Source organism: Octopus bimaculoides, chromosome 16, assembly GCF_046866305.1.
Source record: "Octopus bimaculoides isolate indiv1 chromosome 16, ASM4686630v1, whole genome shotgun sequence".
In the NCBI taxonomy this organism is placed as follows: domain Eukaryota; kingdom Metazoa; phylum Mollusca; class Cephalopoda; order Octopoda; family Octopodidae; genus Octopus; species Octopus bimaculoides.
The window spans coordinates 48,214,478-48,242,438 of record NC_142943.1 but is presented as its reverse complement, the minus strand read 5'-3'; the positions used below and the strand labels follow the sequence as shown (position 1 = coordinate 48,242,438).

General features: G+C 35.7%; 2 protein-coding genes across 4 annotated transcripts in view; one reads left to right on the top strand and one right to left on the bottom strand.

Annotated features, from left to right (window-relative positions):
* The window catches only part of LOC106869577 (protein O-glucosyltransferase 2), a 43,059-nt gene extending 20,474 nt beyond the window's left edge, over window positions 1-22,585 (top strand). The window contains exons 5-9 of the mRNA XM_014915374.3: window positions 7,949-8,183; window positions 9,537-9,746; window positions 12,806-12,895; window positions 17,986-18,090; window positions 19,543-22,585. Coding sequence (XP_014770860.1) covers window positions 7,949-8,183; window positions 9,537-9,746; window positions 12,806-12,895; window positions 17,986-18,090; window positions 19,543-19,569 — 667 coding nt within the window. The 3' untranslated portion in view covers window positions 19,570-22,585. The remainder of the gene's footprint in view (window positions 1-7,948; window positions 8,184-9,536; window positions 9,747-12,805; window positions 12,896-17,985; window positions 18,091-19,542) is intronic.
* A 3,986-nt stretch (window positions 22,586-26,571) lies between these two features.
* Window positions 26,572-27,961, bottom strand: part of LOC106869584 (xaa-Pro dipeptidase) — a 32,209-nt gene continuing 30,819 nt past the window's right edge. For all 3 annotated transcript variants that reach the window (XM_014915387.3, XM_014915386.3, XM_014915385.3), the window contains exon 16: window positions 26,572-26,875. In XM_014915387.3, the coding sequence (XP_014770873.1) occupies window positions 26,702-26,875 (174 nt within the window). In that variant the 3' untranslated portion in view covers window positions 26,572-26,701. The remainder of the gene's footprint in view (window positions 26,876-27,961) is intronic.

The following is a 27,961-nucleotide window of genomic DNA, read 5'->3' as shown; positions in this document are numbered from 1 at the left end:
GAACACAAAACAGAATATATGTTATATGTGCCAAGTATAACCAGTTTAAATGTTAAAGGGTTAAGGTTTCTTTATGTAAAGCTGGAACCAACTTCTGTCACACGGATCTCACCAAACTGCTTTCAACTTCCTTGTAGACATCTGACATTTTGTAAATTCTTTTGGGAAAAATATAATTTTTTCTCATACCCAAATAAGTCTGAGTTTTTGTGCCTTCTCGGGTAGTTTACTGATGGTGTAGGTCATACAAATCCACTGCTCGTTTTCATTTCCTCATTCCTCTGTATCTAGGTTTAGTAAATGCTAAAGCTTTTGAAAAACTCATGAATGAATGCCACATCTTTTTCAGAATGAGATGACGGTGCATGTCTGTTTGAATATCCAGTGATTTGGTATGGCTCATTGGACAATCAACCTGTTTTGGTGATAGTATGTTTTGGCACTGGAGGCAAATACACATACACACACACACACGCGTAAACCTACGCATACAAATAGAGAGATAGAGTAAGAGAGAAAGGGATCACACATACATACAAACATAACTAGATACTCGCACACATAAACAGAGAGGGAGAGGATTAAAGTATCAATAACTTACAGTATACACACACACACACATGCACAACCACTTGTGGTTTTTAAAAATAGACTTTCTCTTTCCCCTCACCTTCATATCCTTGCCTCCCACTCCTCCCTCACCACCTCTCTCTCTCTCTGCTCATACATGCTTTTATTGTTATTTGTCCATCCCCTTTCCACCATCGCCACCACCATATATTTCCCACTCCCACTCAAAACATTTGATTCACACCTCTTTCTGCTTATCACTCCTCTTGTTTTGTTTCACCTTACGTTTTGCTTCCAACCCACTGTGTTCTGTTAAATCTGCATTTACATTATTCAACAGTCAGCCAATCCTGGTCCTTTGTCTACATTTTCTCAATGTCCAAATGATAGGAAAAATTTTAAAAACCTTTCAGCCTTTACTTTTTGATTTGTGTTGAGTTGGACACATACACACAAATCTTACATTATTTTAATTATTCAGAGATATCCATATCCATATTTAGCTGCTGTCTTGTGTGGAGCTTTAGCAGAAGACACTTACACAAGGTGCTATGCAGTGGGACCCAACCTCAAGCCATCTCGTTACAAATCAGGTGTCTTGACCACACAGCCACACCTGCACCTATAAGGTTCTCAGCCATTCTTGTTGTTATCTGCGAAATTTCATTTATTTGCAGTCATAAAAGGCTGTTGAAAAACTAGAATGACCAACACTAAATAATTCTTTCTATTATAGGCACAAGGCCTGAAATTTGGGAGTGGGGCACAGTCGATTATGTCGACCTTGACAGAATTTGAACTCAGAACATGGCAGCAGATGAAATACCGCTAAACCTTTCACCTGACGTGCTGACAGTTCTGCCAACTCACCACCTTACCATCACTAAATAATAAAAAAAATTATGATGAGAGGAATTTTGAGTGAAATAAAAGATATATTTAAAAAAAGGAAAAAAAATATTCACATTGCAATTCGATCATTGCACAGATTGTTATTTCTTCTTACACCCTAATTTCCATTATCTTTTTCACTCTTTCACTTCAAAACTTGTTTCTCTATGAATGGGTAAATAGTTTTAGTAATACACTGTGTTAGTTGCTAACATTTTTCTAACATAATTCACCACTCACTTCTCACACTCCTGAGGGAAAAACTGAGTATACGTAGCATCAGATGTAGTGCGCAAGAGAGAAGACTGCACTGATATGGCCATGTGATGCATATGGGTGAGGACAGTTGCATTAAGTGGTGTCAATCTCTAATTGTAGAGGGAACATGTGGAAGGGGTAGACCCAGGAAGATATAGTATGAAGTGGTGAGAAAAGATCTATAAATGTTGGTACTCACAAAGGGGATGACAGGAGACCGAGACTCCTGGTGATTTGCTGTGCTTAAAAAGACACATCAAGTTTAGTAAAGCATAGTTGCCCTTGCATACAGGATCGTCCCCTGCAGCCCTCTCCAGCTAAGCATCCCTAATCTTGCAGGCTCATTAGTGTTGGTGTCACATAAACAGCATCCATGCCAGTGCTGCACACACACACATACACACACACCACCTCTTCCACCAATATACATCAGCAGAGGATGTAAATATTGACAAAAAGTATAAGCATCACTAAGAAAATCAAAAAGCTGCTTTTTTTTTTTTTTTTTTTTTTTTTTGATCTTTTTAATACTTGATCTACTACAATTTACAGTTACTACCTTGTCAATCTCACTATCAGAAATTCAGTGAACTAACATTTGACTTGTTGTGTACCTGTAACTAAGAACACCTATTATTTGCCAAGTGCCTTTTTTTTGTTCATGCCATTATCCACATTTTCCTATAGCTTTTTCTCTTTTTACCCTATATGCATTTCTAACATTGTTATTTCCATATGGTGTCTATAGTTATTTTTCTAATCTTTTCAGTGTATTAAGTGCAATAATTTTCATTTTCTGGGTGTGGTAGTGTTTTCCTCTTCTCTTTTAATGTAATACATGACTTGAGATAAAAGAAACAGATAATAAAAAAAGGGTGGAGTGTTGATAAAAATTACTAATAATATAATAGTTGATGATGATGATAATAATAATGTTTTCTTTATTAATCACTAAGGGTTCACAGAAACATTGGGAACAGTACAGGACAATAAAATGTGGGGTTACATAAAAGGCATGTAAAAAATAAAACAGTAACAAATATAAAATTATAACAATGAATAATTCCCCAAATGAGGGAAACTTCCTAGGGCTGCTCATGGAGACCCCACAAAAGCCACTGTCATCCTAAACACTAGGGCAAGTGCCCTCTTCACATTGTACTTCTTCAACTTACAGGTGCATGCTTAGGGTAGGCCCATTCACTCAGATCATTCTTGCAACATTCACCCACCTTTTAACAAATTTGTTGGCAGGCAGCACTTCCCTTTCCACCCACAGTTTCCTTTTCAGGTAAAACTTGAAAAAGTTGATGAGGGCTTGGCCAAAGAGGAAATTATCTGTCTTCAGCCGTTTCAATCTGGTCCACCACACAACTTCTTTCACTCGGCAACAAAAGACAGCCTGCTCTTCCAAGTCAAAGGAAGGCAATGGGACTATCTTCACAATGAACTCAGCTAATGGCCAGGTCTATCCCAAACATGACAGCAGATGTTCAATATAAATCTACAAGTCAGAAATACACACGTACTGGACAAGAGCATGCAGAACAGTTTCATCACTTTGCATGCATCTCAGATAGGTACAGCTAATTGAGCTTCTGTGCCTGTAGAGTTTATCCCAAACTGGCAATGCCCCCACCACCACCACCACCACCATAGCACTGCTAAGCCAAGGATTCCTGGAAATTATCCATAGGCCCCAGCCCAAAAGTCCTCTGGAACAGACCATCCAGTTGATTCTCATCAATGCCTACAGTCTCCCCAAGAATGTCACACTTGCCCACCACTAACCCTCTATAGAACACTAGAATGGAACTTTCACTGACTGCATTGTCTGTTGAAAGAGAACTGTAAGTGTCTGATGACACTGTAGGTGCCTGGTGCCCTGCCTTGGTCTACACTAGGTCCAGGACTGAGAGAAGCTGTGGAAAATCCTGTCTGACAAACAGCAACCACACTTGCTTACCATCAAGGAAGCACTTGAAACGTTATAACCTCAGCACATGTCTGCACATTAGTGACCACAACATGCCCAGCCCTCTATACAGCTAAATGCTTATCTGTATTTCGTCTCTCTTTACGTTCTGAGTTCAAATTCCACCAAGGTTGACTTTCATCCTTTTGGAGTAGATAAATTAAGTACGAATTGTGTACTGGGGTCGATCTAATCAACAGCCCCCCCCCTCTCCCCAAAAATTTCAGGCCTTGTTCCTAGAGTAGAAAAGTATATACAGGATGCAGCAGAAATTACCTTCCACATTTTAAACTTTCACCTATGTGTTGCTAATTAACTTATTTAAGTGCCAGTGATGTTTTCATTTAGCTAATGAACAAAATCTGTAACCCTTTGTTTAAACAACAGAGAAATTAATTTTTCATAAATGTTGTTTCTTTTTCCTTTTATCAACCTTTCAAATGTGAAAGGTATTTCTGCTGCACTCTGTATGTAATAAAAATTGTAGATAATAAGGCCTGGTGAAACATTAGTTGGTGGATTCAAATTTTCATTGTTCCTTCATCATCATCGTCATCGTTTAACGTCTGCTTTCCATGCTAGCATGGGTTGGACGATTTGACTGAGGACTGGTGAAACTAGATGGCTACACCAGGCTCCAATCTGATTTGGCAGAGTTTCTACGGCTGGATGCCCTTCCTAACGCCAACCACTCAAAGAGTGTAGTGGGTGCTTTTACGTGTCACCCGCACGAAGGCCAGTCAGGCGGTACTGGCAATGGCCACGCTCAAAATGGTGTATTTTAAATGCCACTCGCACAAGAGCCAGTCCAGGGGCACTGGCAACGATCTCGCTCGAAAATCCTACGAAGGCCAAACAAACAAACAACATTTGCTTATATTCAAGTAATGGGTATAGTTAATATTGCAGTAGCATGGACGATAAATGATGTAGTGGATATAGTATTTGACTAACAATCAGCTCATATGTCTTAAGTTGAAATTTACTGCAGGTATTTCATTGTGTATTTGCGCAGTAAGATTTTACTTTACATCTTCCAATTCATGTAGCTGTCAGGTATAGTTACCAATTTATCAAGGAATTACATCTGCAGCAGAATTTATCTTATCAGAGAGGGGAGTTTATATCTTGCACATGTAATGGTTTCAAATTTTGGCACAAAGCCAGCAACATTAAACAACTTTACATTGCTCCCATTGTTTAACTGATACTTATTTTATCGATCACAAAAGAATGAAAGACAAGGTCATCGTAAGTGGAATTTGAACGTAAAACTGGAATAAGTATTATTAAGTATTTTGTCTTGCATGCTAATGATTCTGCCAGCTCACCATTTTGCAAACATAATACCATAAAATCAGTCAAACGCCAGTCTTCAGTATATTTTTCAATCTCTGAAGACTACGTTTTACAAATTGGAGAGGCTTTAAGATACTCTCTTTTTTATAAGATACTCTCTTTTTTATCAATCTGTGGTAAATTTTAGGTGCTAATCTGAAAATTAGTGGATTTATTGGTGCCATCTATTAGCTCTAAACAGTTGTTACTTTTTTTTTTTTTCTTTTAATGCTTATCAACTATTACATCTTTTAATTTTACATGAGTAATTTTTGGTAATACTCCACCTTTACTTGTCTCTTTCACTGAAGTCACGAATTACATTAAAAGAACAGAATGAAATCTGAACACACCCAGAATATTAATAATGAACACTTACAAAATTCAAAGTTGAAAAGGTGTTCAATTGGTCATAACTGGATATTTTAAAGTCAGGACCATGAAGTAATATGTTTACTTTTGATAGGTGAAACAGAAGTTAATGGATTTGTATTATCAATGAATTCTGCTAAAACTACTGCCTTGTTTATTACGGTTTCTGATTATTACCTCTGCCTTAGCGAAAGCAGGGATATTGTTTTCAGTCATGTTTGTTTGTCTGTAGACAAGCTATCTCAAGAACCACTGATGGATTCAGATGAAACTTTCAGGGATGTTTGGCCTCATGATTGGCATGAACTGATTAAATTTTGGGATCAATCCAGTATTGGACAAGGATTCTGGATTGTTTTTCCTGTTTTTTTACTTAATTTTTGAGAGCGGTCGGGTTCATTTTTAGTATTCTCGTTTGTTAGAGCAGTCGAGTTTATTTTAGATATTCTCATTTTAAAAATCATCTCTGGCTAATCATTGAGAGGACGTTAGTGTTGCCTTGGCAGAATTTTGTTTTGGATTGTGCCAGTTGTTTCTAAAGGAAGCAAAATTGTAATGCTGGCATCATTACTGCTAAGCATTTCATCCAGCATGCTAACGATTCTGCTAGTTTGCCACTTTCAATAATAATAATAATAATAATAATAATAATAATCTTTTCTACTCTAGGCACAAGGCCTGGAATTTGGGTGAAGTGGGCTAGTCGATTAGATTGACCCCAGTACGCAACTGATACTTAATTTATTGATCCCGAAAGGATGAAAGGCAAACTTGACCTCGACAGAATTTGAACTCAGAATGTAGCGACGCACCAAATACCACTAAGCAATTCAACCAGCTCACTGCCTTTATCAATTCTAATAATAAAACCATCATAATACAAGGACCTCTACATTGAAATATTCAAGATATATAGGGCATGAAGGTGTAAACAAAACCAATAATAATTGGAGCATTAGATATGATTAACCAACAGAGTGCTGAATAAATATATGTGTTCATTTGTGTATAGTGTGTGAGTAACAGGAGTTGTGCTATTTTATTGGTCCTTAATCTAGTAGAATATATGTTGGTCAAATTGTGTTTGATTATTAGGCGTTTATTGCATAGAGTGTGGGTGATGAGTGATGACTGCTCTGAGTTACTCTGTTGAATTGACAATCCTTTGTGCTATATGTATGCTGTCCCCAAACAGTTATTTAAGGCAGTATGTATTGTGAGCTCTGACATGGCTTCTATGTTTCTTTTCAGACTTTTCAATCATACTTAATGATTGCACTCTCATGCCCCACATCTTAAATATTTCAATGTCTTAGGTCCTTATATTATGATATTGGTAGAATTCTTAGTAAGCTGAACAAAATATTTGGCAGCATTTTCTCCATCTTTGCATTCTGTGTTCAAATTCTACTGAGGTTGACTTTGCCTTTTATCCTTTTGGGGTCAATGAAATAAGTACCAGTTGTGTTTTGAGGTCGATGTAATAAACTATTCCTCTCCACTCAAATTTCAGGCCTTGTGGCTATAAAAGAAAGGATGATTATTATTATTATTATTATTATTACTACTACTACTACTACTACTACTACTACTACTACTACTACTACTACTACTACTACCACTACTACTACTACTATTATTATTATTATTATTATTATTATTATTATTACTATTATTATTATTATTATTATTATTATTAAGGTGGTGAGCTGGCAGAATTATTAGCATGGTGGACGAAATGCTTAGCAGTATTTCACCCGTCGCTATGTTCTGAGTTCAAATTCCACCAAGGTCAACTTTGCCTTTCATCTATTCGGGGTCGATAAATTAAGTACCAGTGAAATTCTGGGGGTCGGTGTAATCGACTAAACCCCTCCCCCAGAACTTCAGGCTTTGTTCCTATAATAGAAAGGATTATTATTATTATTATTATTATTATGAGGAAACCTGGCCTAGTGGTTAGCGTGTTGCACTCATGACCACAAGATCGTGGTTTCGATTCCTAAACTGGGTGATGTGTTGTGTTCTTGAGCAAAACACTTCATCTCACATTATTATTATTATTATTATTAAGGCAGTGAGCTGACAAAATCGTTAGCACGCCAGGCAAAATGCTTAGCAGCATTTTGTCCATCTTTATGTTCTGACTTCAAATTCTGCCGAGGTCAACTTTGCCCTTCATCCTTTCAGTGTTAATAAACTAAATACAAGTGGAACCCTGGGGGTCGATGTAATCGACTAGTCCCCTTCCCATAATTTCAGGCCTTGTACCTGTAGTAGAAAGGATTACTATTATTATTATCTTTAACTCAGGATTGGTGTTATTCCTGGTAGAATTTGTTGGTTGCAGGCTGCTGTTTGTAACCTTAGATCAATAAGTCATCAAGTGCTCAAAACTCTTCCGATCATCTTCCTTGTTACTAAGAGGCAAGCTGTCTATGAAGAGAAGCTCTACAGGATACTCCATTCCAATCTCCTTTATCCATTTGTCTGTATTATTATTAATTTATTTAATAATTTAATTAACTTGTTTTTATTCTGCAGGGTAACACTTGATATACTTTCTGTCCAAGGCAACAGTCCACCCTGGGCCAATAAATCTGACTTAGCATTCTGGAGAGGACGAGACAGTCGTGAGGAGAGATTGAACCTGGTCATGTTGAGTAAGAAACATCCAGACTTGGTTGATGCTATGTTAACAAATATGTTTTTCTTTCCAAAAGACGAGAAAAAATATGGCAGAATTGTAGAACCTGTCTCATTTTTTGATTTTTTTAAGGTATGCTTTTCTTTTTTGTATTCTCATTTATCAAATTTCTTTTTTTTTTTGTTTCCCTAAAACTTGTTTGTAACATTGTTATATCAGGTGTGGAGGCGCAATGGCCCAGTGGCTAGGGCAGCGGACTCGCGGTCATAGGATCGCGGTTTCGATTCCCAGACCGGGCGTTGTGAGTGTTTATTGAGCGAAAACACCTAAAGCTCCACGAGGCTCCGGCAGGGGATGATGGCGAACCCGGCTGTGCTCTTCCACCACAACTTTCTCTCACTCTTTCTTCCTGTTTCTGTTGTACCTGTATTTCAAAGAGCCAGCCTTGTCACACTGTGTCACGCTGAATATCCCCGAGAACTACGTTAAGGGTACACGTGTCTGTAGAGTGCTCAGCCACTTGTACGTTAATTTCACGAGCAGGCTGTTCCGTTGATCGGATCAACTGGAACCCTCGACGTCGTAAGCGACGGAATGCCAACAACATATCAGTTGTAAATATTGTGCCTATATTAATGCTAGTATGTGCAAAACACTTTTCACAGGTGTGTGCCTTCCACATTAGTCCACCTACATTACTCCCTGAGACCCCATTCAGATCCCCCCCCCCACTAAAAAAATGTCTCATAAAATTCATCCTGGGTCCTAATATTCAAAGCTGCTTTGAATATTATATGCTTTAATCCACTAAAAATTATTTGTGCTGCATTGCTGAAATCAGGACACCTCTTATGTACCTGTGCATCTGTTATGCCATCAGGTACGGCACTCTGTGTTCTAGAAAATACTTGACTGTCTGCTCTGGTATATCAGTGACTACTCAAGCTAGGCCGTTAAGTTTATTTTTCCTTTTTTATCATGAAGACTAAAGAATATATAAATATATATATTCTTTAGTTTATTGCTTTTTGCATGAGTTTAAAAATTGAATTTTTTCCATATTTTGCATTCATGTCAGCTATATATATATATATATATATATATATATATATATATATGTAAAGTAAACTAAAAGTTATTAAAAAAAATCACATTTCAACTAAAAAATATTGGTGTGTGCATTATACTAACAATATATAATGGATATATATATATTTATTTATGTATGTGTATATATATATATTATTGTAACTGAACCACACAATGTCTTTCAGATATTGGTAGCTATAAATAATAGTTGTGCTTATGCAACAAACTATATTCATACGTGAAGACACATTTCCTTTCATTTCCACATATTATTGTTACAATTTTGGTTATTGTTGAATCAGATTTTTCTTTGAATTATGTAACACAATTGGAAAAGTTATGCATTAAATGTAGACACTTATTTTTCTTTTTTTTTTTTTCTCGCCCATCCCTTAGCACAAATACCAATTGAATATTGATGGCACTGTGGCTGCTTACCGTTTCCCTTACCTTCTGGCTGGCTCAAGTGTTGTTTTGAAACAAGATTCCCATTATTATGAACATTTTTACAACGAACTTACTCCCTATGTGCACTATATCCCAGTGAAGAGAAATTTGAGTAACCTCTTAGATCAACTACGATGGGCAAAAGAACATGAAAATGAAGTAAGTTTGAACATTTAAATGTTGTGGAAATAGGTTTCTTTTTTTTTTATCTTTTTACTCATTTCAGTCATCACGCTGCGGCCATGCTGGGGCACGGCTTTGAAGAATTTAATTTTTGTCAAATGAATCAACCCCCAGCACTTAATTCTTTTGCTAAGCCTGATACTTATTCAATTGGTCTCTTTTGCTGACCCACTAAGTTATGGTAACATAAATATAACAACATTGGTTGTCAAGCATTGGTGGGAGGCAAACACAGAATCAAAGACACACACACACATATATATACAACGGGTTTCTTCCAGTGGGGATCAACTGTATTCACTGTCTCACCAGTCATCATCATCATTTGATGTTTGTTTTCCATACTGGCATGGTTGGATAGTTTAACGGGAGCTGGCCCGCTGGAAAGCTGCACCAGGTTCCAATTCTCTGTTCTAGCATGGTTTCTGTGGTTGATGCCCCTTCCTAACACCAACCACTTTACAGAGTGAACTGAGTTCTTATGTGGCACTACCACAGGTGCTTTATACATGGTACCAGCATGTAAAAACGAAATGCTAACTACCTCCACCCTACATCCTCTGACTAATTAAACTAAAACAAAAAATAAAATTCATTACTTGATATATAGGTGCAGGAGTGGCTGTGTGGTAAGTAGCTTGCTTACCAACCACATGGTTCTGAGTTCAGTCCCACTGCATGGCACCTTGGGTAAGTGTCTTCTACTATAGCCTCGGGCCGACCAAAACCTTGTGAGTGGATTTGGTAGATGGAAACTGAAAGAAGCCCGTTGTATATATATATATATATATGTATATGTATGTATGTGTGTGTATATGTTTATGTGTCTGTGTTTGTCCCCCCAACATCGCTTGACAACTGATGCTGGTGTGTTTACGTTCACGTAACTTCGCGGTTCGGCAAAAGAGTACGATGGAATAAGTATTAGGCTTACAAAGAATAAGTCCTGGGGTTGATTTACTCGACTAAAGGCAGTGCTCCAGCATGGCCGCAGTCAAATGACTGACACAAGTAACAGAGATACAGTGATAAAAATGTAAAATTTGCTAGTGATTCCACAGCCTGCTGTGTTAAGTTATTACTTTTTTTCCTATAGCATCTAGACATATTGGAAAAAATATCTTTCTATGAAAAACATACATATTATTATCATTTTTATCATTATCGTCATCATCGGCATCTCCAGAGTTTCCTTTTTTGTACTCATAAAATATTATGTGCCTCAAATGCTCTTTGGATACTTCCATGTTAGAAAGGGTTTTAATCAAAGAAATTTTAATTTTATTATTCTGTAAAATAATATTTAATTAGTTTAAATGTACACAAATGCATAAAAATAATTTTTAATTCCATTAGACATTCTAAAATACTAATAAATTTCATTCAATTCTAAAAAAAGGTAAAATCAGACAGAACTTATGGGATGACCTGGTAGTATTTTGTCTGTCGCTACGTTTTGAGTTCAAATTCCACCAAGGTCAACTTTGCCTTTCATCCTTTCAGGGTTGATAAATTAAGCACAGTTGAGCACTGGGGGTCGATGTAATCAACTCATCCCCTCCCCAAAAATTGCTGCCCTTGAGGCAAAATTTGAAATTATTATTATTATTATTATTAAGCCAGCAAGCCGGCAGAATCATTAGCATGCTGGGTGAAATGTTTAACGGTATTTCGTCTGCCTTTATTCTCTGGGTTCAAATTCCACCAAGATCGACTTTGCCTTTCATTCTTTTGGGGTCAATAAATTAAATACCAGTTGAGTACAGGAGTCGACATAATTGACTATCCCCGTCCCCTAAATTACAGCTAACTACCCTGATGATATTTCATATGTGTATTTGGTGTCCTTTCTGCTATAAATACAAACCAGAAATTTTTGAGGAAAGGGCTAATCAATTACATCAACCCCAGTGTGCCACTGGTACTTATTTTCTCAACCCTGGAAGATTGAAAGGCAAAATCAACCTCAGTGGAATTTGAACTTAAAATATAAAGCCAGAATAAAAGCTGTTAAGCTTGTTGTTTGGCATGCTATTCTGAGAAATCACTACCTTAATAATAAAAATAATAATAATAATGATAATAATAATAATAATAATATTCTTTTCTACTCTAGGCACAAGGCCTCAAATTTGGGGGAAGGGGGTTAAGTCGATTACATCGACACCAGTGTGTTATTGGTACTTATTAATCAACCCTGAAAGGATGAAAAGCAAAGTCAACCTCGGCAGAATTTGAACTCAGAATGTGAAGATGGATGAAATACCGCAAAGCATTTTGCCTGGTATGCTAACGATTCTGCCAGCTACTCACCTTAATGATGATGATGATGATGAAGATTACAAATTTTGGCACAAGGCCAGCATTTTTGGCAGGAGTAGAGTAAGTCGATCCCAGTGCTCAACAGGTGTTTATATTATCAACCCTGAAAAGATGTAAGACAGAGTTGGCTTCAGCAGAATTTGGACTTGGAATGTACAATCAGACTAAATGCCACTAAGTATCTCTCCCAACATGCTAAGACTTCTACCAGCTCACCACCTTAGCAATAGTAATAATAATAATCCTTTCTACTATAGGCACATGGCCTGGATTTTGTGGGGAAGGGGACAGTCGATCACATCGACCCCAGTACTCAACTTGTACTTAGTTTATTGGCCCTGAAAGAATGAAAGGCAAAGTTGACGTTGGCGGAATTTGAACTCAGAACGTAGCAACAGGCAAAATACCACTAAGCATTTCACCCGGTGTGCTAATTATTCTGCCAGTAATAATACTCTTTGAATTTATAACATACCAACTTTCGTATTATTCACTTGTTTATTTCTTTTTTGTGTTATTTAGGTTAATATAATAATAATAATAATAATAATACCCTTTGAATTTATAGCATACCAATTATATTGTTCATTTCTTTTTTATACAATCTAGGTTAGTATAATAATAATAATAATAATAATAATGATAATACTCTTTGAATTTATAGCATACCAACTATTATATTGTTCATTTGTTTTTCTTTTTGTGTAATTCAGGTTAAAAACATCGTGGAAAATGCTCAGAATTATGTACTGAATCGTCTTTTGCCAAAAGATATAATCTGTTACCATGCCATCCTCATCAATGTAAGTCTTTGTATTGGCATTGTCTTTCTTCTTATTGCTGTCTTTTTGGGGGTTTTTTGCATTGCTTTTATTTTTATTTCACATTTTGTGAATAATGAAATTGGTTATAAATTTCCAACGGGTATAATGCTTACTGCGTTTCTGGTAGCAACACTGACAAGAGAGTGTCACTGGCCTTTTTCCTTTCTTACTGATGTTTATATACTTTGCTAATACACATGGGTGAAGTGTGTATGTGTGTGTAGAGCTGGAAACCAGCTGTTATCATGCAGACCAATGATATAAGACAATCCTGCCATGACTGTACCATCTTTTGGTGGGGACATACTAGACTACGTTATACACTGTGTGCTTTTGTTTTTTTAAAGGCTGTTTCAGGATCATTGAAATAAGTACTAGGTCAGTGTAAGAGACTTACTCACCTCTCTAAAATTGCTGGCCTTGTGCCAAAATTTGAGAGTAATATATTTTACTCTAAATCTGTATTAAGGACTCTCTTATTTTTTTCATTCATTTAAATTTATTTATACGATATGTGTATTCATAAAGCTGAAGAGAATATAATCAATGCATTTGAAATGTGGGTTTTATAGAATGCTGCAAGAACCGTCAGACGAATGAATGGGAATGAGAACAAGTAGGTAAAAGATGACAACTCCTGAGCATTGTGAAGAAAACAAAGCTCATCTATTATGGCCATATTTGAAGCGGCAGAAGTTTGGAAGGAAGAGGAAAGAGCAGTAGATCAAAAGACTGACAAAGAATGCAATGGATGGACAATATCAAAATCTGGTTGGACAAGAGTGGCAAGGCAGCTGGAGAACTCGCGCTTAATTGGGAAGACTTTTGTTGTGGTGTCGTCAAGGTACTGCAGGCATACAATACCTGATGATGATGACGATATATTCACAAAAATCCACTTACATTGTATTATTCAGCACAAGGTTATGGTAGAAAGATCTTTACCCAAAGCGCCACACATTGGGACTGAACCTGAGACCATGTGGTTGCAAAGTGCCTTGCTTAGCCTCACCACAACCTTATCAACATAGCTGAAATCAAGCATGCTGTTGTAGATTTACCTCATATTTGGTACACTGTAAAAATGCGTTGAACCATTTATGCTTCACAAACAATTCATCTCAATGGATTCATCATATTTATTCATAACTAATAATGCTTCAGTACACCTGTAGGTCCACAACAACAACAAAGGTAACGGGAGGGCTTCTAAAAATAGCAGAAAAAAAATAGAGTTGTTTGAGGTAGAAGTCTACCTCAAACATTGTAAACCTGTTCGATAAGTGTTGGCTTGGAGTAACAGCAATCACTGACAACAGAAGCAGCTTTATTGTTCTTGTTTAATTCCAGACCAACCCTGATTGAGTAAACTTATGGTAAAAACACAAACACACACACAGACATTCCAGGTCATGATTATTCCACAAGGAAATCTGTCGTTTCATTATCTAATGCCCTTCTCTTTTTTCTTTCTTTCTTTTACAACACTAGTGTGTGATTCAAAAGATTTGGCTTCTGTTTCGAGCCAGTTGAAATTAACCACAAAACAGCTTCTTTTATTACTGTTGTATTAACTTGATTAGTAGCATTATCATCGACATCATCACCATCATCATCATCATCATCATCTTTAATAGCAGTATCACCATCATCGTCATCACCACTACCACCACCACCTTCTTTATTATTTTTCTTCTCTTACCTTCCTACTCTTCCTTTCCTTCTCCTCCTCCCTTCCTTCTTTCTTCTTCTTCTTCAGATACATTGGTCATCAGTGTTGAAACCATCTTCCCCATCAACATCATCTCCAGTGAACACACTGAATGAGTTCACTGCAAGGCAGGGATAAGAATTAGTGTTGCAAAGACTGAGACATTGATCCTCTGAAAAAATTCTTCATATTGCATTCTGCATGTTAGTGGAACATCCCTGAAGCTAGTGGAGAAGTTTAAATATCTTTTGGACCGTATTTACAAGTAATGGAAGGCAGGAAGCTTAATTGGATGCTAGAATTACAGGTGCTGACACAGTAAAGCACCAGCTCCATAATTCGATGCTCAGAAGAGAAGTTGGCAAAATAGCCAAACTCCTTATCCTCAATTTGGTTTTCATACGTATTCTTCTTAAGTATAATGACTGAAAGATCATGAATACAAGTGGCAGAAATGGGGTTCCTCCAGAGAATCTCTGGAGTGTTGTTACTTGACAGGGTACATGAGTATGGAGATCAGGGAGTCTCTCCAGGTCAAACGATGTCTCTGCATTGAGAGGTCACAGCTCCAATACTACGGATATATGATTAAAATGTCATAGGAAGAAATCCCAAGATGGATTCAAAACCAGGCCATGCTGTAGGATATCTAAGGAAAGACCAAGAACAAAATGGTTGGATAATATCCATTGTTACAGTTGGTCATGCTTGGGAATCCAACCAGAAAGTCTAATGATGACTGCTTCTGAGAGAACCCTAAAGAGGAGGTGTCTGAGGAATCTACCTCAATGACCCTCTAAGGAATGGCATGTAATTCTCTAAGGAATGGCATGTAAAAGCTCCTAATACAATCTCGGAATGGTTGGCATTAGGAAGGGCATCCAGCTATAGAAAACCATGCCAAATCTGACTGGAGTCTGGTGCAGCCTTCCAGCAGCGTGCCAGCCCAGTCAAACTGTCTAACCCATGCCAGCATGAACAACGGACGTTAAATGATGATGATGATGATATATGATGAGCTTGAATAGTTTCCATCTTAAACTCATCCGCAAGGCATTGGTTGGCCCAGAGCCATAGCGGAAGATACTTACTCAAAGTGTCATACAGTTTCAGGATTGAACTTGAAACCATATGGTTGTAATATGAGCTTCTTAAACACACAGCCATGCCCATACCTATAAAAATTGCAAGTCTCTCCCAGTAAGGAATATTTGATAAATTCTGCATTATTTTAAGAATTAATTGAAACCAATGCTGTGTATTTCTACAGAAATATGGCAACAAATGGGTTAAGCTGTCACAGAAAACATCTCAAGTCATGGCTGAGTTAATGACACTTCACACTGAGAAAAAAATGCTTGCTATGTTTGGGAAAGACATTTAACTAATGAGATCAGTTCACTGAGGCGTAAGATATAAATAGATCATAGTTTCATACCAGCTGAAGGATTTTGGAGAAGCATTAAAGCATTGGACAAAATACCTTGTTAGTATTTTAATCCTATCCCTTTTACATCATGAGTTCAAATCCTGCCATGGCAAGCTTTTACCCTTTCATCCTGCTGATGAAATAAAATACGAATCAAGTGACGAATTGGCTATGTCTACCTACAAAGCATTTTAGATGTGAATGGTATCATAATAGAAAATAAAGATTAGCTATGACAGAGTAGACAAACAGGTCTATGATTAAAAGCGTTTATGATCATGCTTTTGTTTCTTGTGAAATAATGTATAACAGACAACATTATCTACTGTGTCCTTTTATGAGACAGTACAAAGGGTATGGTTGAGGGGTATTTAGCTGCTGTTTCTAGCAGCCAACTATCTGTCAAGCACCCATACAAAGACTCCCTCATTGGCTTTCAAACAGATACTAGGTATGGTTCCTAGTAGTACTGAATGATTTGTCAGTCTTATGAGAATGAACCAGGACTATGAAGAAGTACTCATTGTGGATCTGTTTGAACTTGCCTTTCCAAAGCAGAATCAAGGTGGTGCCCTAGCATGGTCACAGTCCAGTGACTGAAACAAGTAAAAGATGACCAGTTTATACTGATGCAGTCATAATTTGTCGACCCTGTCTTGTGATTAATTCTGTATTACCATGACAGAATATTGAACTTGCCTATGTCCAAAGAGCTATTGTTGGTTGCTATGATTAATTTTGTCAAATATATATCAGTTCTTTGTTAATTTTGTTGACTCCTGGAAAGCCAATTTAAGATGTGTTACTTACATTGCTAAAGTAAATGTAAAGACAACGAAAATTTACAAGTTATTCCATTTCCCATCACTTAAAATTTCAATAGGGAAACATCTGTAATCACTTGGCCTATGAGAGATTGAAGTCTAATTCCATTCAAATCACACCTTACTTGTCTTTCAAGAGAAAGACAAGTAGTTAAGAGAAAGAAATTAGAGGAGGATTACAGCTAGAAAAGTTTTGATCATAAGTGTATTAATGTAAGGCTAACCTGCATATAGCACACACACACACACATGCATGTTAAAAGAAAACAATTCAACATTTGAACAAAAGTTTTACTAGTTGGTGACTTATCTAATAGATGGGACTTCTATTAGCTTATCTAATTGTTATAACTAACTGATAACAATAAATCTGTACGTTATTCATACTTTATAACTGTATAAGTTTAGCTAAACCATACCAGAAACTCTTTACAGCAACAAATTCATTTTAATGTTCACGTTTCAATAAATTTAAATCATTATGTTTACATTTATAAATATGAACCACGAAAGTGAGGTTGACCAAAGAAAACATGGCGGGGACAGGTAGAGGAGATTGGGAAGATTGACTTGAGGAGGGAGGACACCCAAGATAGTGTGAGAGCAGTTGCTGTAAGAGTGAGATAGATCCAGCCACCCCTCTTAACAGGGACAAACCTGGATTTAAAACATTGGACATTGATCGAAATTTGACTAAACCAGGCAAAGGGATAGCATTGTGAGTGAATTTGCTAGATGGAAACTATGTGGAAACTGTCATGAAACAAGTGTGTGTGTGTGTGTATGTGTGCCACCACTGCTTGACAACTGGTGTTGGATCATTTATATCCTTGAATTTAGTGATTTGGCAGATGAGACCAGCAGAGTAAATACCAGATTTTACAAAAGTAAACACTGGGGTGAATTTGTATGGCTAAACTTTTCAAGGCAGTGCCCCAGCATGGCCGTAGTTTAATGACTAAAACAAGTAAAGGATAATAGATCAACTATATCAGAAACTGTTCAGTAACAACTCTATTAATTAATTTTATTAATTAAAAAAAAAAACTTGAAATATTTTTTCTTTGTTTAAGTTAATTTGTTTTTTTATTCTTATTTTCTCCAGAAATACTCAAAACTTCTCAAAGCCAAACCAATACCAGACAGTACTTTCACTAAAGTTGACCAACCTTCAGACGACGATTCATACTGCCAGTGCCATAGAAAAAAGGTATTATTGTCTTTACTTCATTTGTGTGACTATTAATAATAATAATATTCAGCTTCTCTACTACCATGACATTAGTTAGTTAAGTAGAAGCAGATGTAAATTGGAAAACAGTAGAAAGATCAGTTAACATCATCATCACCTTCTTTATGTCCATGCTTGCATGGGTTGGGCAGAGTTTATTGAGGTGGATTTTTTTAATGGCTGGATGCCCTTCCTGTCACCAACCCTTACCTGATTCTAAGTAAGGTAGTATCTCTCCATGGCCAGACATGATTTCATAGAAGGTTAGAAATGATCGACACCACTTGTATGACAGTAGCACTCGTTTGCAACTATCATGTGATATCATGGCAAGGAGAGTGTTGTAGCAACCTTGGCAGAATTTGAACTCAGATACATAACCAACAGAGTATCATTTAAGTTAATGACATCAGTAGTCCTGCACTGTCACCTGACAGCCATTAACTATCTGTTTACTTTATTATGAAAGGACTATGGAATCTAATTGAGATATTTGATGTGTAATTCACATTATTAGACCCCTGAAATGATAGAGATGTCCAACTAGTCAATCACTGATTCACTGCAACGACAATGGTAAAAGGATAAAAACGATATTTGTGTACTTTGACTTTGAATGCTTCTATTCCATCCATTGAGATGATCCCATTTGTAACCCATGGAATTTAAATTGGCTATATCCAGCTCCTGTATTCTACCTGTTTTGTTAAAACTGGCCAGATCTGGACTCTCACACCTACCCTACTATGTCACCGGTAAAATAAACAGCCACATCATTGAAATCTCAAAGCTATGACATAATGTATGATTAATTCAAAACAATGTGAATAAATATGCATTAAATTTGGCAGAGTAATCTGAATGCTAAAGGATTACTAGCCAAGTGTTGAAGCTTCTCATCCAGTGTGTGAGTTTTGACATGGTATGTTGCACTTGAGAAAACATAATTTCTATTATTTACATTATTTACATTTGATGGATATTTGTCCTCATCTTGTTTGTTGTTAGCACAACGTTTCGGCTGATATACCCTCCAGCCTTAATCAGGTGTCTTGGAAAATTTTGAACCCTGGTTCTCATTCCTTAGGCATTTTTCGATGTTGTTGTTGTTATTATTATTGTTATTATTATTATTATTATTATTATTATCATTATTATTATTATTATTATTATTATTATTCAGGTCACTGCCTGGGCTACTAACCCCAATTCACTTGTCTTTAATTAATCATGTAATATCTTGTAGCTTTGATGAGGTAGCTGTTAATGTTTAGAACGACATTGTAGAGTAGGTGTGAGAGGCCAGATCTGGTCAGTTTAACTACAAAAGAGGTAGAATATTTGGGCTGGATATGACCAGTTTAAATACTAAAGGGTTAATTTCATGCTGATCCCTTATAATAATATTCAATATTTTCTTTCTTTTTTTAGCCAAAGAAAACACATGAAGAATTATAACGACAGAACTAATGAAATTTCCAAGGAGAAAAAGGAAATTTACATTACTAAAAAAATATAACGCATTAGGGTTTTAGCTTTGAAATTTTGTTTTACAAGGGAGTTTGACAATTTATTTTTGAAGGGAGTCTGAAAAATTCACTAGCACTTTTTTAGCAAGTCTTTTTTTTTTTTTTTTGCTTCAGCTAGGGGGTTGTGTATATATATATATATATATTTATGTATTTTTATTTCTTTGCTACTTTACTGGCAAATAGTCATTATGCCGTGGGTCTTATGCTTTGTTGGTGTGGAAAGGAAATATAAAAAGTTCCTTATAGATTTCCCAGAAAATTATTATTTCTAAAGTTATATCATTTCAGACTATTAACCTCATCTTGATACATTTACATGTACACAATATCATCTAGATTCGAACTAGGAACCTTTGTTTCTGCAGTTATAGGCACAGGTGTGGCTGTGTAGTAAAACATTTGCTTTCAAACTACATGTGTGGTACTTTGTGCATGTGTCTTCTGCTATAGCCCCAAGCCGACCAAAGCACTGTCAGTGTATTTGGTAGATAGAAACTGAAAGAAACCCATCATATTATGTGTGTGTGTGTGCTTGACATTGTGTGATAGCTGTAAATGAGTGTCACCATCACACAAGCAGTGTCATTCATTTTCAATATTCCACAAGGACATATCTGGCCTCGGAAAAATATTATTTCAATTGGAAACAGCTGAGGGTTGGGATATTTATTTTGATATTTCTGTTTTATTGTTGTTGTTGTCTTACTTTTGTATATTTCTGAAAACTGTCTCAGTACTTCAGATGCATAATGAAGGCGCTATATTTTATGAGCATTAATCAAGTTTTAGTATCAGATGATGATGATGATGAGATGAAAAAAGAAAATTAATACAGGCATACCTTAACTCACATCATTTTCAGTTATGCTTTTTCATCTTTATCATTTTTTTTTCTTACGTGTGGCTGTGTGGTAAGAAGCTTGCTTCCCAACCACATGGTTCCGGGTTCAGTCCCGGCATGTGGAACCTTGGGTGAGTGTCTTCTACTCGCCCAGTCCCACCAGGCAAGTGTCTTCTACTTGTTCAGTCCCACCGTGTGGAACCTTGGACGAGTGTCTTCTACTTGCCATGCTTTGTGAGTGGATTTGGTAGGCAGAAACTGAAAGAAGCCCACCATATATATAATAATAGTAATATTTCTAATTTAGGCACAAGGTCAGCAAATTTGATATGAGGAGTTGGTCGATGCAGTCAACCCACTGTTTATCTGATACTTTGATTTTCATCCTGGGAGGAATAAAATAAAGTTCAACCTCAGCAGGGTTTGAACTCAGAACATAAAGAGCTGGAACAAATATTGCTAAGCATTTTTTTTTTTTTATTTCAAGCCTCTAATGATCCTGCTAATCCACAATAATAATTTTTTTTTGGAGTTCCCCCTACACACTCTTACTCCACTGTACTATTTGGTGTATCTAGAAATACATGAGTGTATTTCTAGCTCCATTCTGTTTACATTATTTATAAAACAACTGGGTTATTAAACTTACTGTATATTTACTAATTCGAAGCGTTAAACAAATCATTGGTTGTCTTTGGGCTCTCTTCTGTTGGCTTCCGGCCTTCTGTTGGAGGCTAACATGGTAAACATACATTTTCATACATTGGTTATGACTGTTTGGTCAATTTATCGTGTGACAATAAAATCCATATTTCTAATTAACCCTTATTAATTAAGCAAATATATCCTCTCAAAATATCATTACCTTTGGCAGCAGAAAGCAGTTTTATATACCAATCTATGTTTTGTTGAGGCGTGTCAAGTTTATTGAGGTCACAATTCTTTTTTTTCTTTTTTTTTTGTGAATATTTAAATGAAAAGATGTGAATGGATTAATAAAATAGGACAGGAATGAGTTTTAATCTGATAATGTTGCTTCAAATATTATATTCATAGGAGTGGGGGGGTGCAAAATTGCTAGCTTCGGTCTTCAGTCTGGACCCCTTACATTATTTCATGCCGGCAATCATAATATTTGATGCTGTTGTTGAATATTTGGTCGTTTTGAATAATTTATATAAGTGAGCGTGTGTAGAAGATTTTTTTTTTTTTTTTTTTTTTTAATGGTTTGATCAAAGGAGGAAGAATGATGTCTCAGAGATTGCTAGGAGGGAAGGAGGAAGTTATCTTCAAACTAGAAACTGCTCCAGATGTTTGCAACAGAAGGGACCCCACTGAAGTCATCCCTGGTGATGATAGCAGTGCTGAAGTAGGCCATTCAAGAACAGGAACAGTCACTCCACCAAATTTTATACTTCAAGCATTTGGTCAGCCTGAGACTTGTATTAAGATACATTTACCCAGGGTGCCATGGAGAACTGAGACCAAACCTGAAAGAACAATCACAACGCAAACGCCAAGTCAATGGTCATTACCTTTGAAATGAGCTGAAAAAGACCAGCACATTAATTTTTGTGTGTGATGATGATAATCTGAGGTTTAATAGGAAATCAGACACTACTAAAGTAAATTGTCTCGTGGTGTCATCCCTGATTGTTGAAATTTGGAAAAAAATCACTAAAAATCATTTCTCATAATAGAAAACTTGAAGAAAAAAAACACAAAAGAAAAATGCAATTGTTTGTGTAGAATAAATATATTTGTCTTCCAATTTGAATTTCTGCTGTTTATTGTCTTTTGAAACAATTGTATAAAAAATGTGTTTATCAGGGCAGGGCTGATATGTAGCATGGTTCATATTCTACCAACAGAAGACCTTCCATCCATATGAACTTTTTTTTTTTTCGTCTTCTTCAGACTGGGAATTGAAATGAATATTCTTGTGTCATTTTTTTTTTATTTATTGGGTCAATAAAATATATTGTTTTTTATCTGTAAACAAAATTTTGAGAATTTAGAAAGAAAGGGGGCAATTGTATAATATAATGAGGACTTTGTGGAAAATCCTTTTTTTTTTAAATAAAGTTTATTTTCCAAGGAACATTGGTGTTTTTGTGCTTTTTAGGAATCAGACATATTTCTTGGAAATTATATTAACACATCAACAGACTTATTTGTATATATGTCTCTAGCCAGCAACTCATTTTGTTTCAAGGTGCATTGAGTATACAACCCTAAAGAGATCAAGTGAGTCATTCTTGTTCACCTTCAGTGCAAGTTGTCTTGCCTAATCTAAGACATTCAGCATTCTTTAACACTTGGTGTTATGTAGAGATTTTATCTTGCAGTAAATTGGTGTATAAACAAAACACACGTAATGTTTGCATTATTAGAGTTACTTTTAATTCAAAATACATTAACATTTGTTTCCTGTTTCAAATCAGTCACTTCAGTTTTGTAGGTGAAAATAATTTCACAACAGCTCATTCTGCTGTGCAGTATATTTTTCAGAATGAAAGTCAAGGCTTTATGCTTGCACATTCTCATTGTGTATTTAATGAGGTGCCACATCTCATGTTAAATACACAAACTTAAAGCATTTCAATTAATTTCTATAAAGTTGCTCGTGATTTCTAAGAACTTATTTGGTTTGTATGGGAAAAAAAAAAAAACTGTTTATTGTGTCTTTTTTACTATTATTTCTGTGACCTCTGTATTGTTACTGGCCAGTTTTATATTTATTTTCTCCCATATAATAAAGCAACAGTAAGCACCTTTTTCTCATATGTATAATTTCAAAGTTTGCTATTCGCTTTTATTAATCCGATATTTAGAACATAAACTAACATGAAATTTTGGTGGAAGATTCTAATTTAGATCACATGAAGTTTGTATCATTGAGTCAAGTGCTGTCTCAAGGGTGTTGCCATCAAAAAGGTTAAATGGGCTGAATGAAAGTAAATGAGGTACCTGATTGGTTTTCTATGGACTAAAAGCACCCACCACACTCTCTGAGTGGTTGGCGTTAGGAAGGGCATCCAGCCGTAGAAACTCTGCCAAATCAGATTGGAACCTGGTGTAGCCATCTGGTTTCACCAGTCCTCAGTCAAATCGTCCAACCCATGCTAGCATGGAAAGCGGACGTTAAACGATGATGATGAATGATGATGATGATGATGAAATAAGCATTCTGTCCCTTCTTGGAATCAATTATTTATATCAACTATATTATACAACAGCATATGGGATATTGTTAATCTCCATTGTTTCATTCATTTCGGGGAACATTTTGTTGCTCCATTCGTTTAAGAAAATCAAAATATTTTCTTCCACATCAAAGTATTGCATTTCATGAAACTTTCATTTTTTCTTATCATCATCATCGTTTAATGTCCGCTTTCCATGCTGGCATGGGTTGGACGGTTTGACTGAGGACTGGTGCCTATAGTAGAAAGGATTATTATTATTATTATTAAGGCAGCAAGCTGGCAGAATCATTAGCACGCTGGATGAAATGCTTGGCTTTATTCACTCATCATTACATTCTGAGTTCAAATTCTGTCAAGGTCAACTTTGCCTTTCATCCTTTTGGGGTCGATAAATTATGTACCAGTGAAACACTGAAATCAATATAATCAACTAGTCTCCTTCCTGAAAATTTCAGAAAGGATTATTATTATTATTATTATTATTATTATTAACAAATGTATTTCATGAGTCAATGAAAAAATTTCTATGAAGCAGCACAACTGGGTATTAATTGTTGCAAAATTCCCTCAAATAATATTCTACCAGCTAAGTATGCAAAGGACAGATTGGAGAATGTTGTCTAACAAACCACCGAACAAGAAATGACAATCACAGCTGAACATTTTTAGGTATGCCCAATTAAAGTTGATTTGGTGCTAAACATCACTATTTAATGTCCATGCTCCATGCCAGGATCTAGTTGGCCCAAGGGGGTGTATTATGCTCTAGCATCTGCTTTTGTATGGTTTCTACAGCTGGATGTCCTTCCTAAGGGTACTTTTTTATGGCTCCAGCACTAGTATGGCTTTCATGTGGTTTGCAAGTCCAACAACATTTATGTTGTTAGCCCTTTAAATACCAACCCATCTAAAACCACCCTTAGTTCTATGATACAATCTTTCCATTTTAAATTAAAACCTTTCATCGAAATTTCATGTTAATTTTATGTTCCAAATCCAACTTAATATTGTCAAAATTAATTGAAAGAAAGGCAGAGTATTTCAACAGAAATCATCATCATCATCGTTTAACGTCTGTCTTCCATGCTAGAAATATGGTAACGAAAGAGTTAATGACCCAAAGCTACTAGTAATAACTTGATAAGTTAGTAGAAAGTAGAAAGTCACTTAATATAACATTTAAAAACCATTCCAATTATTTAATTAAGCACATTTACAAAAATAGCTGTGACCCAAATTTACTAGCATATAAATTTCTAATCATGGCACGTGGCACAAAGCCACACATTTTCAGTTGATTTAGTTATCTTTATTGGTAGTTCTATGCCTTATACCCTTCTATTCAATTGAATTATTGCTATTGGGGTACTTATTCTATGTCTGACCCTGCAAATCATTCATTAAACCTCTGACGGAATGAAGAACAAATCAATGAGATGTGATTTGATCTTAGAATATAAAACATTATAAAAATGACACAAAATACACTTGATTCCACTATACACTGTGTTTATACACATACATCACTATATCGACCAGACTAGTGGATGTGTGATACGTCACTGGTCACATGCATGCATACACACACACGCGCGTGCGCAAACACACATTAAGAACATTAACAAAATATTGAAAACATATTTGCACTTTATTTTATCACAATTATCATACAGTAATTCAAAAATATATTTGAAGATATGATAAAGGAATTAAATTGATAAATGGCAATTTTATTTATTCTTCTGCAACAATATTAAACAATATGGTTTAATTTTTCTCTAAAGAATCATAGACGAGTCTTTGAAGTTTGTGTATGGAACAAACCAAAAGCCATTTCTCATTTAATAGGAATGACAAAAAGAAAAAAAATACTGTGTTTAAAATACCAAATATTATAATCAAAGAATTAATATTTTTCCTTTTTCTTTCAAGTAAATATGAAAATTCATGTTGTTACAGAACTTTTTCACAATATTTAGCTGTGTATGTGTATAGTGTCAATCATCAAATATTTCCAATTCCTCATGGCAAACCAACTTTTGACATTTCTTTTTAACTATTTAAATTCATTAATTGTCAACAGACGACTATTAATCACTAATTTCCTCTTATATTAATGCACACCATTATGGCTATCAACTGGTTTCGTTATTTAACAACTAAATTACCTCTCATCTACTCCAGGCATTATTTTTCTTTTCTTTCTTTTTTTTTTTATTTTCAATAAATTATAAATATTCAATAAAGAACCTCAAAAAGGCTTTTTGTTTTAGTATTTGATTTGCATGATTCCTGAGGTTCACCATAGGCAGCAGCTTTAGTCAGAGAGGGATGGGATGAAAATAGCTTGGAGGGGGTTAATATGGTTGGTGCTGTGTTTTGAGAGAAAAGTGTTTAAGTATCAGGTTCAAGAAAGGGAAAACAGAAGAGACAAGAGGTGGGCCTACCAAGTGGGTGTGGTAAAGAGTTGATTGACAAGTTGTGAAAAGAAGCAGTTGCAGCTGTAGTGCTAAATTCAAGAGTGGGTTAAAAAAAATAGGGGTAGGTTTTACACAGTGCACCTGTGAGGCCCATCACTTAAAGTGTTGGTAGATGTGCATGCGTGTAGGATGTGGGCCAATGCAGATTAACAAAATAAAACTCATGGGAAATTAAAAAAATAAAGGTAATAAAAAAAGATTGTTTTGCACACACACACACACACATATATTTACATACACACACACAAACATATAATATATACATATTCATATATATATATATATATATATATATATATATAAACACATATATACATGCATATGTATATATACATATATATGTATACACATAAACACATAGACATGCATGTGTGTATAGATATATATATATGTATATATGTGTGTGTGTGTATGTATGTGTATGTGCCTCTGTGTGTGTATGTATCAAAAATATACAATGTAAACTATAATCAAGATATAAAGAAATTCTTTCATTGCACAATGAAAATCAAAAGAATGATGCATTTTCTATTTCTGTGCCACACATTGCTTCTCATGAATACATGGGATTTCTGAAGGCAGAGGAAGTGTTGGTTCTGGTCTACTTCTGAAGAAATTTTCAATTTCCTCCACAGTTCTTGGAACGTTGGTCATCATTTCAACACCATCATCGGTCACAATCACATCATCTTCAATTCTCACCTGTTGGGGGTAAGAAAAACAAGGAAGTGTAATTTATCATCATTGTTTAACATCCGCTTTCCATGCTGACATATATTTGGTATTTCATACTGAGAGAGAGAGAGAGATGCATCAAGCCTCTAAATTGTTAAGGTATCTTCATGCTTCATGTTTAGCTCCAGATTATCTACAAACCAGCAGATTTATTATCGAAGGTGATCCTGCTGTAATCATCCTGTCTTTTATTCAGACATAATATATCTAGGACAAGATTGTTTAAGGTGTCTTTCCTTTCTTTTAAGACATTACAGTGAAATTTGAGAGAAATTTTAGTTATTTCTAGCAATTCAAGTAACCTCAAGAAGCACCTTTGTAGACTTCTGAGATGGTTGATGGGAACAGTGTTAAGTTACTGGCCAAGATGCCTTTCAAATGGGTCAATGCAAAAATACTTATAAATAGTTACCACATAGCAGGAATAGCTCACTGCTGTGAATAGCAGAAGTGTTATGTAATTAAAGAGTTTTCCTCTAGGTTGCAGCATTAAGCTTTTGAAATTCTACCATAACTATGGCTCTGCTAGGTTGACTTATTCTAGAAAGACTAAAAGATAAAGATAAAGTCTTAGTGGTGCCTTAACAATTTCACGACTAAAGGCACTTGTGAAGTGTTAAGTTTCTCTTTAATTGATATCCTGCATGTTCATCATTCACAGGTGGATAAATATTTGGCCTTGTGTGGAGCCAAGAACCAAAGTTGTTTTTCTGAATGATTGTACATAAAGTAATGGATAACAATCTTCTCTGGAATGGTTAGTTGTTTTAAAAGCAGATTCCAACATTTCACAAAATAACCTTTTCTTAAGTACCAGTAGTTCAAAGGGTCATGGATTAATTTTGATCTCATTTTCATTGAACAGAGAAGAAAGAAACAACTCTCTCTCTCTCTCTCACACACACACACACACACACATACACACACACAAACAGAATGCTAATCTGTTGTAACTATTCAAAAAACTATATATAAACTTAGGTGCATCAAAGTAAGTGGCTTGGCTTCATCCAAAACACATGCAAAACACCAACAATGGATGTGCCCAACATT